At 38.7% G+C, this 13245-nt stretch overlaps 1 protein-coding gene across 3 annotated transcripts in view; it reads left to right on the top strand.

Moving 5' to 3' along the window:
• The window catches only part of MOCOS (molybdenum cofactor sulfurase), a 209275-nt gene that overhangs the window by 16052 nt on the left and 179978 nt on the right, over positions 1–13245 (top strand). For all 3 annotated transcript variants that reach the window (XR_004242053.1, XM_032119208.1, XM_032119218.1), the window contains exons 2-3: positions 10260–10349; positions 12926–12992. Coding sequence is in view for 2 of the 3 variants with exons in the window: in XM_032119208.1 (XP_031975099.1) it covers positions 10260–10349; positions 12926–12992 (157 nt within the window). In the remaining variant the exon portion in view is untranslated. The remainder of the gene's footprint in view (positions 1–10259; positions 10350–12925; positions 12993–13245) is intronic.

Genomic DNA, 13245 nt, shown 5'->3' with positions numbered 1-13245 from the left:
CTCCAGTAAATTGATCGATGTGATTCTGAGATTCTGTTGCTTTTGCCTGTTATTACAGCACTCCTACTCCTCTTGTCAATGGGTTACTACAAATACTGCACTTTTAAAATTGATACCTGGAGTTTTAGAGAATCCATGCATATCCTAGAGACTGAAGATGTTCTTTAGGTGCCAGATAAAGATACAGCTATATGAGCAGTCCAGTGCTTTTAATTAAAGAAAGGAAAATTTCACTTGTTTCAAAGGTCATTTAAGCTTCTGTGCAGATTGTAATCCAGCTCTTTAACTTGGCCTGAAACCAGAAAGGTGATTAGTGCAGTATGTTTAGGAAGTGCTGGTTATAGTGTATTTGTTAATGGTTTAACTCGGAGTTCAGCAGAGCCCCATAATTACTTCAAAGGCTCTGGACACCTTGATGCGTGTTCTCACGTTTGAATGGAGCTTGCTTCTCTTTACAGAGTTGAGGTCTCTGTGACCTGAAGGCAAAGTTCTGCTTTGGTTATTCATTGTAGTACAGCAGAAATGCAATCAGACTCTGCATGCGTTCCTTTCGAGTCACTGGACTTTGGAAAAGACTTTTTTTTGCTAGGTTGCAGCCCTTTGAGTTCAGACAGCCTGTCCTCTGAAAATGTAGTATCTGTACTCAGTGCAACATAATGCCTCTGGAAGAGCCACAAACTCCTTCTTCTAAACAGCTTTATGGCAGTGTCCAGCAGTGGATTGTTGCTGCCCAAAGTCAGATTCAAAGTGATTACTTCCAAAAGCTGTGTCACATGCCAGCCATCCTTTAGAAAGAGGATTGTAAATGATGTGTTTGTGCCAATAGCTCAGGAGATTTTTAGTTTTCTTTTAGAAATCTTTAACATGGACAGCAGGGAAGTTAAAAAAAATGAGAATCTGGAAGCTGCATGCTGTTATTTGTATTTAAAGCAGGCCCATGTTAGGTAGGATTTCCCTCACATACTGCTGTGTTCAGACCTACTCATTGGGAAGCTGGTATTTTTGTCGCAACTAGTTAACAAATCTCTACAGTTGTCAAACTGTTTCAGAATTAAAAACTTTGGTTTCCCCTAACAGTATTTTTTGATAAATGTACTGTTTCATTCATAGTAGATTTCTGAAAATGATTGTTGAGTATTTGAATCTATGCTTGGAAATACCCCTAAGAAATGTAAAATAACCTGTGGAAACTCATTTAGGTCGAGTATAATAAGACAGTAACAGAACACTTATGCCAATGTTTAATTGTATATGTATTAAATTATTTACAGAAACTTGTGTCTATTAGATTTTTTGTCTGAATGGGAACAATTTTATTTTCGAGTAGGAGATGCTTTTTTTACTGAAGTATTAAAATTTTGTGGAGGTATCAGGAAATTACAGTCAGTCCTGAAAAAATTTACAAAACAATTCTTATTTAAAAAAAAAAAATCCCTAAATAAGAAATAAGGTTACTTAAGAGTTCTCTTATTGATATCTGCATACCTAATGTGGTCAATGAATTTCAGTAAAGGTAAAGCAATTGAGTATAATCTTACTATTTCAGTCAGTCTGTTTATAGTTGAATAGTTTCACCTGAAAGAGCAGCTTGGATCAAATTACTATAAAGTATAAATTAATCTGTGGGAACTTGGAGCCAAAGGGTTTTAAGATGGAAAAATACCTAGATTAACCCAATACATATGCAGAAGAAAAACTTATACATAGTTTTTCATGCATACTTACTATCTCCCTAATGAAATCTCAGTATTTTCTCTACCTCATTTAAAGTAAATTGTTTGTGTTAAGTCCTAATTATTTACTCAGTAGCAATACTGAAACTCCTACACTTAACATTTTTACACACTATTGTTGCTGTCTCCTGATTGTGGTTTCAGTTTTTGTTGGTGGCTGCTCACTGGTGAAAAGGTGATACAGGAGATCTTGGCCAAGCATTATATATGGGCATTTCAAGCATTAAGCCTCTCCCTGGTCTAATAATGCTGTTTTTTCCTGACTACACTACAATCAATTAGGAGTGTAAATCAGGTAAGGAGTAACAGTTAGGAGTGTAACCCAAGAGATCTGGATATGTTGGTCTAAGGAAGTATATTTCCAGTAAAGTTAGGGACGCTTACTCTAGGTCTCCAAAATTCTGAGATCATCTTCTGGAATGTGTGTTCTGCTCCCCCACTCCTGCTCTCCAATCCCCTGTTGCTCCCAGAGAAAGGGCTTCCAGCTGGAAGAGGCATGACTGGGATTGAAATGAGTTGTTGGAATTACCATTTATTAGGAATAAAGAAACGTGGAATTTTTAGCCAGAGCAGATGGAGAGATGCTACTGGGTTGTCAAGGGAGAAATACCTGTTAAAGCTGAGTGGCTGGAGATAGATATTAAAGCAAAAGAATGCTGACATGAGAGATATGAGAATATACTGATCATGGAAGAACAGTCTAGAGGGTGAGATGTAGTTTCTTACCAGGAAGATACAATTGTGAAGCACTGTTCTGGTTTGAGCAAATAGACTAACAGCCTGCCTGTTTTGCATAGAGGCAGCTTGGCTGATGAGTGTTGTAGCAAAGGACTGCCCACTGTGGGCCAGGAGAATTTTCTTAGACCTCTCATCTAATGACAGTGGTTTTCGCTAAAGCCGTCACTCACACTCTTCATTCCACAGTCTTTGAATTTATGCACAGTTCCTCTTGGTAATGTGGTCATTTGGTTTTACATATTTTTCTCTGAAAGATCAAATTTATGCTGAACAGAAATTTATGCTTCACTTACTCTTACATCCCTGAAATTGATCTTCCCTATTTGTTCCTGGACTTTTTGCTGGATAGTGCAAGTAAATCAAGGGCTGTAAATGTCTGTGAGGAGCCTTGTACGAAGAACTTCCATTGGAGAATAACTTTACCACTGGTTTTCAGCAGCAGCCTTGCTTCTTTGCCAGAAAAAGCAGCAGAGAGGGCTGTTACATTTGCGAAACAAGGCATTAACATGGTCTTGTCATTGGGAAGAAATGATGGCTGGGAAGTACTTCTGCAGGGCCTCAACAGTGGATAATTGATATTTCCTGTCTGTCATTGAGTGTTCCTAGTGTGTACCAGTTCTCATGTGGGTGTTTAATTATTGCTGTGGTTGCAAGTTCAGCCCCAGGCTCCAGCTGCCAGAGGCTCATAGTGAATTATTTCTGCGTAATGAAATGAGTTTTAAGGGAAATTGGTGAAGAAAAGGGTTACTCTTTGGTTTTTGTTTTGAACTTAGTTTATCTTCTAGTGCTTTTGGAAACACATAAAATAATTTTAAAGGCTTTCTATATATCTTTGCACAATTCATTTGATGTATTTTGGAGAGAATATTGAGTCACTCTTTTGTCCTAGATTTTATATGAAGCCCATTATTTCAGGTTACAGAGCAAGAAGTAGAACTGACTAGAAAAGTTAGTTTTAAATATTATCTTGGCATGTTGTTGAAAGTCTGTGGCTGTTTTATGGGAAGAAAAGGAAGGAAAAAAGTGCAGGAGTATGCTACTAGAATGTTTAGGTAATGACTACTATTATAAACAATTATTATTATGATTCCTTAAACATTGCTTTTTACCATCGTTTTTTCATCTCAATTCTCTTTCCTACACAAAAGCGCCTCTTTCCTACACAAAAGTGAATGTTTCTGTGAAATTTTCATCAAAACCAACAAAAGCATTTTCCAGTAATAGGAGAATGGGGAATGTGTTCTCTTTCAACTCTTCTTTCATTTGATCAGTTGCATCAGAGAGAAAGGGAAAAAAGAAAGAGACCATATCATATCTTCTCTAAGGAGGTATGAATGCTGGTTTCAGTCGGAGCAAGTTGCAGTTGTTTGAAGACATGCATGAATATGAATCACTTGTGATATATATTTCATCCAAAGACAGAGAGGCAGGCTGCAGCAGGTTATTCATATGAAGCTGGGGTACCTCTGTTTTTGGCCCGCATGTAAGACTTCAACCGGTCTCACACAACCCATTAAAGGTGTCTATGGAAATAATATCACTGACTGCAGTCGATATTTAATCCTGCCCCAGTGATGCACTGAGTAAAGCTATGCCTTACAGGTAGGGCTGTAAGGATGAAGGTGAGTGCTGATTGATCCCTTTACTGCAGTCTCATTTAGCACAGGAGTTGGCAAATGATGAAATTTGATGCCATGCTGTTTTAAATTTTTTTCTGTAGCTGCACAAAATACATAGGCTTGGATGTGATTTCTTAATAAATGTGAAATCACTGCTTTCCTTTGCCCTTGCATCTTCCTCAGTACCAGCAAGCTGTAAACTGAAAGCTGCAAGTAGGGACTCATGTACATGGATCAGTGTCCATGCATAATGACACTGAATAACCTTATCCACCTAAATAGCTTTTGTGGAGTTGGTATAGCCTCTGCTGAGGAGTACAGCAAGCAAAGAGAGCGTGTGGTATTCACTGTAAAGGGTTTTGACGTTCTGCCTACTTTGCTGTAGGTAATAATGCAATGAGAGCAAATAATGCAAGCCAATAGCACATGGAGAAAAATAATGGAACTTTTTATGGATAAATATAATTGCACATTTCGTGCTTTGCTTTTTGTAGTGAGTCCATCAAGTCAAACACTCAAATGCATTAGTTAAACACCATTTTCCCACAGAACTCAGTAACTAGTTAGCAGCCCTTGGAATACTGGTACCATTATCCAGGTTGGTTGCAGCCTAGTGCAGAGCAGCATTTGGCAGTCAGGTCAAGCTGTGATTACTCGAATTGATGAATTTGGTGGACTGGCAGTGGAAAGCAGAATGTGCCCCATGGCTGTGGGCTGACTGCTGCGTTACTTCACCAGGCCTGTAGCAATTAAGTGAAATCATGCTGAGGAGCAGTGTCTCCTTTGACTGCATGGTAACTACTCAGGCTTTGAACATCTATGGCCTTGTCCATCAAGCACTATGCTCTTGTGGTCTTTTGAAGAGCTCCTTGGCCCTAAGCAAGGGAAATAAAACATTACCTTGTCTAGCAGAACAGGACTGTTTAGATGAGAGGCATGTTTTTATTGAGAAAACATACTCTGATGTGATTGTTTTTGTCTAAATCGATGCCAAAAACGCACTGAAGGTGCAGGTAAAAATATTCATTAAATATTGAATCCAGAAAATATCCAGCAAAGGCAAATCTCAAGCCATATTAGTAGGATTTTTCTTTTCTTTTAATGCACTTCATTAATGGTTTTGTGTAATGAGGATCTTTATCTGTTTGTCCTTACAGTATGTAGGCATATCATGTTCTGTGTCAGGAACTTCAGGCACTTTTAGAAAGGTTATATGTACTACATTACATAGTTAAAGCTACTTTTGCCATTTATTTTAGGAGCATTCCTTGGGGGAGCTAAGTCATATGCGGGGACTGGAAGGAAGGAGCTGACTCTAAAGAATATCTGACTTAGATTACTAAAATAACCTAGAGGCTGGGCGTGACCCGGCCATGTGTGCTCACAGCCCAGAAGGCCAGCTGTGTCCTGGGCTGCATCCAAAGCAGCGTGGCCAGCAGGGTGAGAGATGTGATTCTCCCCCTTTGCTCCGCCCTGGTAAGACCCCACCTGGAGTGCTGTATCCAGCCCTGGGGTCTCCAGCACAGGAAGGACGTGGACTTGTTGGAGTGAGTCCAGAGGAGGCCACCAAGATGATTAGAGGGACCGAGCACCTCTTCTATGAGGAAAGGCTGAGAGAATTGGGATTGTTCAGCCTGGAGCAGAGAAGGCTTCAGGGTAACCTAATTGCAGCCTTCTGGTGCCTGAAGCCTACAAGAAAGATGAAGAGGTGCTTTTTACAAGAGCATGTAGTGATAGGACAAGGGGGAATGGTTTCAAACGGGAAGAGAATATGTTTAGATTAGATATTAGGAAGAAATTCTTTACTGTGAGGGTGGTGAGGCACTGGAACAGATTGCCCAGGGCAGTTGTGGATGCCCCATCCCTGGAAATATTCAAGACCAGGTTGGATGGGACTTCAAGCAACCTGGGATAATGGAAGGGTGGTTGGAACTAGATGATCTTTAAGGTCCTTTCCAACCCAAACCATTCTATGATTCTATGAATCTGAGGTACCTGATGTGATGCTACCTGTTAAAACCTCTCTGTGTTCAAATGCTATCCCACTTGTCTACAAGCTCTGTAGACCCCACTTGTCCCTATTTTGTCACTTGTTTTTTCTCCTGCTTATGGTTTGGTGTATGGAAATGTGATATTTATCTTTTGACAGATAATGCTTAATTTTGCCTTCAGCTTGTTTTCATATAATCTATTTCATACTGGTTTTGTTAATATTGCTGTACTTAAGATATATACTCTCTCCCCAGGGCATTCTCTGTATCTGTTTTCCAAGTAATATTGTGTATATAATCCTACTGAATTGCAATTATATCCACCAATCAAAATTCATGACTCTGTAGAGCTGCTGCCTTGTAACTACACATTTCATTCTTTATTACGAGACTTTTGGCAATATAACTGGCAGCCTGTAATCAGCTGGAGTGCAGGAATTTTGAAGTGCCAAGGCTGTGAGAAATAATCTGCAAAGCCATTGCTCAGGTTGGCTTGTTTTGGTGACTGTAGCAGAATCACAGAATAACAAAAGGTTAAGGTGGTGAACACAGAGCGTCCAGATGGTGCGTAGGTAAATTGGTTATTTTTGGAAGTGATACTTAGATAAAGTTCATAAATGTGTAGCACCAAGAATAATTTCAAGGATTACAAGAACATATTACATAATACCAAAGTAGTAATCATTTAGCCGGAGAGGAGCTGGGTGGCTAGACATGGGTTTATGGGTGGGGTGTGAAGCAGGAGAAAGCTTAGTCACTTAGTGCCATGTGGCACCAGGCCACTGTAGGAAGTGCCTCCATGGCCTCTCTGTGCTTCCCCTCTAGACCATCCTCTGGGTGGTAAACATATGCACAGCTTAGTAGTTACTAAAAGATTTAGTAACAACATTAACTGCCTTATTCTACTTTCAGTTCATCAAATGATGTCTTTCAAGTTCTTCTAAGTCAGGTGGAGTCACGTTTCAGGGAAGTGTGCTTTTGTCAGAAGCAGATATTTGGCTCACAAAGATTAATCTGATAGTTTCTTTTTGCCTTGTGTGTTTTGCAGGTTCTCAGACTTTTTGCAGTTGAATGTTCTCACTTGGTCTTAAACTCTAATTTTGGAATGTTCCAAATTAAATTATCTTTTTTTTTTAAGAGATAAAAATGTTCAGTTAAACTGGATGGTCCCCTGGCATTTATGAGGCTGTATGTAGGTGTGCATTCATGAAGTTTTACAGACGGCCAAGGGCACACAGAGATGGTAAACACTTTGTTAAGAGGCGAATTGTAGCATGTAAGGAGATCAGAGAGCTGGGCTGGGACTTTTTCAGCAGGACAGACTGGCCTGTGTTTGTTCCTGAAGAGTTCCTCATGTAAAATTAATCTTCAACGATATTAGCATATGAATATTGCAGCTTATGAACCAATACTGTATCTGAATAACTTTCCATAACTAATGCCAACACACTGAATGATTTTGATACTTGTATTAAGAAAAACCCCTACTTCTGAAATATGATCTTATCAAATAGTTGGTATATTATTAGACCAGTGAAGTCGGTTACACACTCCAAATATAATAGTATGTAAATTAAACTAAAAGTTAATTTTACATTTTCCCTGAGCAATGAAACCACGTCCTGATGGATATTGCATTTTAATGTTATTTTTGGTTGATCATATTATATTTTCTTTCTTCTGTTATTTGCCATAAACAGTATCAATTCATAGTGCTGACAGGCTATATACTAAATACCACAGTGAAACAATGGGAACTGTATTGTTCTCTATATACTGGCAAATCTCTTTGGTTAATGTGCATTCAATAAAGATAAAATAGCAAATGTTATTAAACTGGGGAAAAGCCCAATGAAAGTTATTAATGTGTTTTTTTCACAGTGTTATACATATACCACTTTTTTTTCTTTCCTTTAAAAATACAATTTTTTTGAAATAAGACAGCAAGGAAAAACTACATCATAAAAGTGCAGTAGAGATGAAGATATTTGTTTCAGTGCAGTCTCAAAAGATGAGAGATCCTATTTCTTTTTTTGGGCAGTGAGAGAGAGTATGAAACACTGTTCTCTGTTTGCAATTAAACAGCAGCATTAAATATAAAATAAAAGTTTAAGAATTAATAATTTTTCCTTCCTCAGCCAAATTTCCTCACAGATTTTAAAAGTATTACACCCAGAGGAGGAGTTTAAAAAATGACTAGCTGTTTTTTATACTTCCATTTCACAGAACTGCAATATTGTCCTTCATCATGAGCTACATAAGGAATCAAATTTGAAAAACCACTTAAGGGCCTTTGCCTAGAGGTCTTTTAGTCTAAATTGTCTCACAGGAGTGTTGGTTAGGACGGGAAGTGCCTGTCCCTTGTCAGTGGGTGGTTTGCATTTGAGGAGCCTCAGCTGGTTGTCCGGTTTTTGCTTGTGCTGTAGGGCTGTGTAATGACTTCAGTGCTGTCACCATCCCTGAGGTGGAAAGGTCCAAACATGGCAGCTGCTCCCAGAGGAGCATCACCGGGCTGTGCTCCTGGTGCCCATGAGAGCCAAATGGCACCTCTGTGGAGGCTTTGTTGGGAGTGTGTTAGCTGGGGTGGTTCCCTCCAGGACAGCAGTCCTTCCACCTGTGTCTGGCTCAGGGCTGCCTCTTCCCATTCTCAGCTCCAATCCTATCTTTCCTAGCTCTCCCAGCTAGTGACCGTGGACTGCCTATTGCCCTGACAGCTGTTGGAGCTGGTGGAGATTGTGGCTGTTGCTCTGTGCTTTAGCTCCATCTCAGGGCCTATCTGAGCTTTTGGTGCCAAGATGCAGGTCCTGGGGTGGCCATGGTGAGCATATGTCCTGCTGGACGGAACGCTGCTGTCCCCTTGCTGGCAGAAGCTGTGCCACAGAACCGGGCAGGGGTCTGGCTGTGTCCTGCCATGGGCAGTGTGCCTCTCTCCCTCCAAAGCCCTGCATTCCAGCAGAGCTGAGCAGCTGTCAGGAACTGAGCAGGACAGACCTCCATAAGCATTTTGACCCCTAAGTGCTTGTGTGTGTTGCTTCATACTGATTGGGAGAAACTTCCTAGGATTCTTCCTTTTTAAAAAAGTAAAAACCTAAAAAACCTGTACAGCAAATGAACTGACTCTGGTTTTTGTCCATGCTCCACCTCTTGAAGCGCCCCAAAACACTTGATTGACTTCAAGCCATTATTAAGAATTCTGCTTCTGCTAGGCACTCTTAAGGCAGAAGAGGGCTCTTCTCTTTCGAAAATAAGGGGTGGGCATCTGGATTGGTTTTATTATTAGCACTGCCTCACAGCTTTACCCACTGGATCACTGCTACAGTAATATAATATATAATAATATATATTTCCAAGTGTCAAGGCTTCTCGTTTAAAGCTTAACTCAATTTTAAATCCGTGTGGAAAGGAAAGACCTTTAAAATACTTAATAAATTCTAATCTTAATCATATTCATCATTATTAAAATTTGAAATAGGTTGAAATACTTAAGGTAAGTGAAATGAAAAAACTAATAAAGAGCATGAAACACACTGGAGAAATGGAAGAATAATTGCTAAAGATTAAGAAATCTACAATGGCCAAACATGAAAAAGCCTTCATTTCCAGTAAGCATTTATTTAAAAGTTTTGCAATAGCTTAATAATATAAAAGGAGATTTTAAGAATGAATTGAGTGTTAAGTGCAGCAGAGTGGCGAGACATGATTAAATACATTAAAACTTATACTAGTCCTGTCTTTGGGCTTCAGACATGATTTAGGCTTTGTCGGTTCTTGAGAGAGTTGCTTCACCTGTCAGCAAGGAGACAACATTGCTATTGCTGTTGCTGTTAATAATAATTATTATCATTGTGGTAATAGTAGTTTTCATAATACGTAGTGCCTAGAAGAAGCAAGGCTGAAGACACCAGCTTGCTCAGTTTTGTACAGGCCAAACAAAAGATCTTTTCTCTTCCAAAGAATGTGTAATATAAGCAAGAAAGGAAAGACCTCTTTGGTTTTAATTAAAAGTTATACACAGGTAATCAAAATGTTTGGCTTCTATTGTTTGTTTCATCCTTTTTTTTATTTTTCTGCTAGTGAATGAAGGGTATTTGAATGGTGCACTTCACAATGTAGTCTGTGGGAGAAAATGGCATTAAATATTTTAAAAAATGAAAGTAGTAATTTTATTTATATTCTAGGGATTACTTACCTTGACCATGCTGGTTCAGCACTTTTCCCAGAGAGTCTACTTAAAGCTTTTACTGATGACCTCAGAAAAAATGTTTATGGTAAGTGCAAAGCAACATTCTCATTAGTCTTCTCAATGTTGCATCTAAATCGTACAAAACTGAGTTTCTTGGAAGAGACCTTCTGCAGGCTTTTTAATACTGCTATAGAGTAGTTGGAAGACCAGTGCTTTTACAAAGGAGGCATAGGCTCTTTGTGTCACCTCTAGCTTCATTCTTCGGTTGCCACAGACGTGTCAATGTTGGTGAAGAAGAAAAATCAAAGGGAGCATGACTGTTGCCTCAGAGTTAGGGCACCAGGCTTGGGATAAAGAAATACAGTGCAGCTATAACCACTGTTCATTCTTTGTGGTTTTTTCCACACAAAATGCAAACTCAATTTCTTATGCAAGGATCAGAATCCAGAATCACCCTCCTTCTCAGCGAGAGTCATCACAAAGAGTTTAGACTGTGACTCAGTATAAACATTTTACTCAGAAGAAAGCTTAGCTCAAAGATCCCAAGTGAATTTAGGCATGGAATAGGTGCTATTCGACTTTGCTCTATTAGACTTTGGTGCCTGCTCAGAAAAAGGATAGTTATTGCCAAAGCAATAATGCACAGAGGAACGTGAGTAAAAGTATCTACAGAACTGTGTAATATCTGGGTGGAGATTTAACTATTGCAGCACCACCTCTAGGTACTTCATCTCCAGATCCTCTACCTAAACCTTTCATTTCTTTCTAATGTTATTATTAGCTGAGAATCACACACTGAGTGTGATTTTACATACAAAGTCAGCAGCATCCATTGTTTAAAAAATATTGTTACTGTGTGAGACAACTTACATTAGAGTGAGTCATGCTCAACCAGAAAAAAATATACTGCACAGTATTATGCTGTAAGTAGTCCCACTGAAGTAATGAAATTTTCTGTGGTATGTTACTATCTGTGGGTCATGTGTCCTTTTTGCTAGTTTTGTGTATTTTTTGTGCTCCCTGTTACACGGAACAAAGGGATTCCTCACTTGGGAACTAGGTACCACTGCTTTACAAGAAAACTCTTGTTCACTCCAGCACTGGCACACTTGTGCTTATCACCTGGGCTAGCCACTTGAGAGTTTTGGGTAGTTTTCATTTTCCGTGAGCCATCATGTCATTTTCCCATTTTCTTTTTTCCTTGAGTGCTGGCAAAGCTGGGATCCAGAGCATGAATTAAGGTTCCACTATAAAATAAGTGTTATTCTTGATAGGGTCTTTTTTCTGTTATAACAAAATACATCGATTCGATTACATTCAAGATCTCCTATTCAAGTGCATGCCAGTGATATTAAAATTAATGTTCTGTCACCACAGACATTGTAAAGTGAAATGTATGCACTCTGATCTTAGTTATTTCAAACAACATTGGGCTCAACCCTTTTAATAAGTACCATCTGTCTCAGAAAAGAAAATTAATTTGTGAATCAATTGAGTGCATGTGAATAGAAGTAGTAGTACTACCAGTTTGGAGCAGATTTGCATAGTACCTATAATGCTATAGGAGAACAAATTGTGTGTTTTTATTGGTGTTTTCATCTAAAATGATAACAAGAGCTCCAGTATGGTCAATTCCCTTTTTTTTCAGTTACATCTCATACTCTGAGGACAGTAAATGCTGTATAGAAAGAGTTAATTTAACAAATACAGGTGTGAATTAAGGGGGAGTCTCACTTGCAGCTTTTTTATTTTCTTGGTGGTAATCCACAGGCCCAAAGAACTGCAGTTTAGCTGTTGCATGTGTAAATGAGGAAAAGTAATATAAGTGAGAGATAGTCTCACTTCTAAATTGAGAATACTTCAATTGGAAATTACAGAAATGCAACATCAGACATGAAAAGTGTAAGTATTAGTTTTGGGTTTGAGCTCTAAAGTTATTATTTCCAACACCTTCACTCAACAACTTTCAGCAGGGTAATTTTTAAATTTTGGAAAGAGTAGCTAATATTGGAGCCCACTGCAAAAACTGTATTAGTATGGCAATTTTTCTCTTATTCTCTTTCCAAACTGTTTTGGCATGTTCTCTGAAGTATTTGCTAATAAGAAAGTGTGCTGTGCCTGTGTGAATATTGCTGCAATCTTTTTTGCTCAAGAAGATAAAATTATGCTGACTTAATTGTTATATATGCTTGTGCTGAGCTGGGCTAAGGTGGCTACTAATTTAGCAGTAAAATTTATATTTCAATGAATTAGTTGAATTTCAGACTCTAAAAAAACCTAGGATTAATTCTGCTGTCCAATCATGATTGTCTGTTATCTCCAGATCCTGTCTCTTTCTTCTTAGCTGCCGCACAAATACATTTATGAATGTGCATTCTGTCTGTAGTCTAGTATGTTTGTGCATATGCAGTTTCATTTTCTTTTTAGGAGAACTGCCTAAGTATTAGTGAGAAATCCAGCTGAAGTTTCCTGTTATAACTACTTTACCCTCTTGTATGTCCCTTCTCTTGACTAAGGTGCTTCAGGACATTGCTGTGAAGTATGCATTGAATCTTTTTTTATCATCTTTTGGGCTTGCTTGGTGTAATACTTTGATAAAAGAGAAATTTAATAGCAAAATTGTGATTGATGATTAATTTCTGTATCTCTGTTATCTCCTAGGCAACCCTCACAGTCAGAATCTCAGCAGCAAGCTGACATATGACACAATCGAGCATGTTCGATACAGGTAGAATAATCCTTTTCTCAGATGTTATATGATGCACTTGATAGTTTTCTTTTTGGTCAGGCCTGTAGTGTTTTGATGACTTTGATGTGATGCTATTTTCTAAGGGTCATCTGTCATACCTAGAGAAAACACCTCACTTTTAAAACACAAGGTATTTGGACAGTCAAATGTTGGATCATATCAGTTCTTTTTCTCTCAGATGCCCCAATTCTCAAAGTCCTTTAGTTAGTTTAGTACTGTAAGACAACTCCAC

The sequence above is a fragment of the Corvus moneduloides genome, chromosome 1 (assembly GCF_009650955.1).
Source record: "Corvus moneduloides isolate bCorMon1 chromosome 1, bCorMon1.pri, whole genome shotgun sequence".
NCBI lineage: Eukaryota > Metazoa > Chordata > Aves > Passeriformes > Corvidae > Corvus > Corvus moneduloides.
The sequence above is the reverse complement of the archived record's forward strand: the minus strand, read 5'-3'. Positions and strand labels throughout refer to the sequence as shown.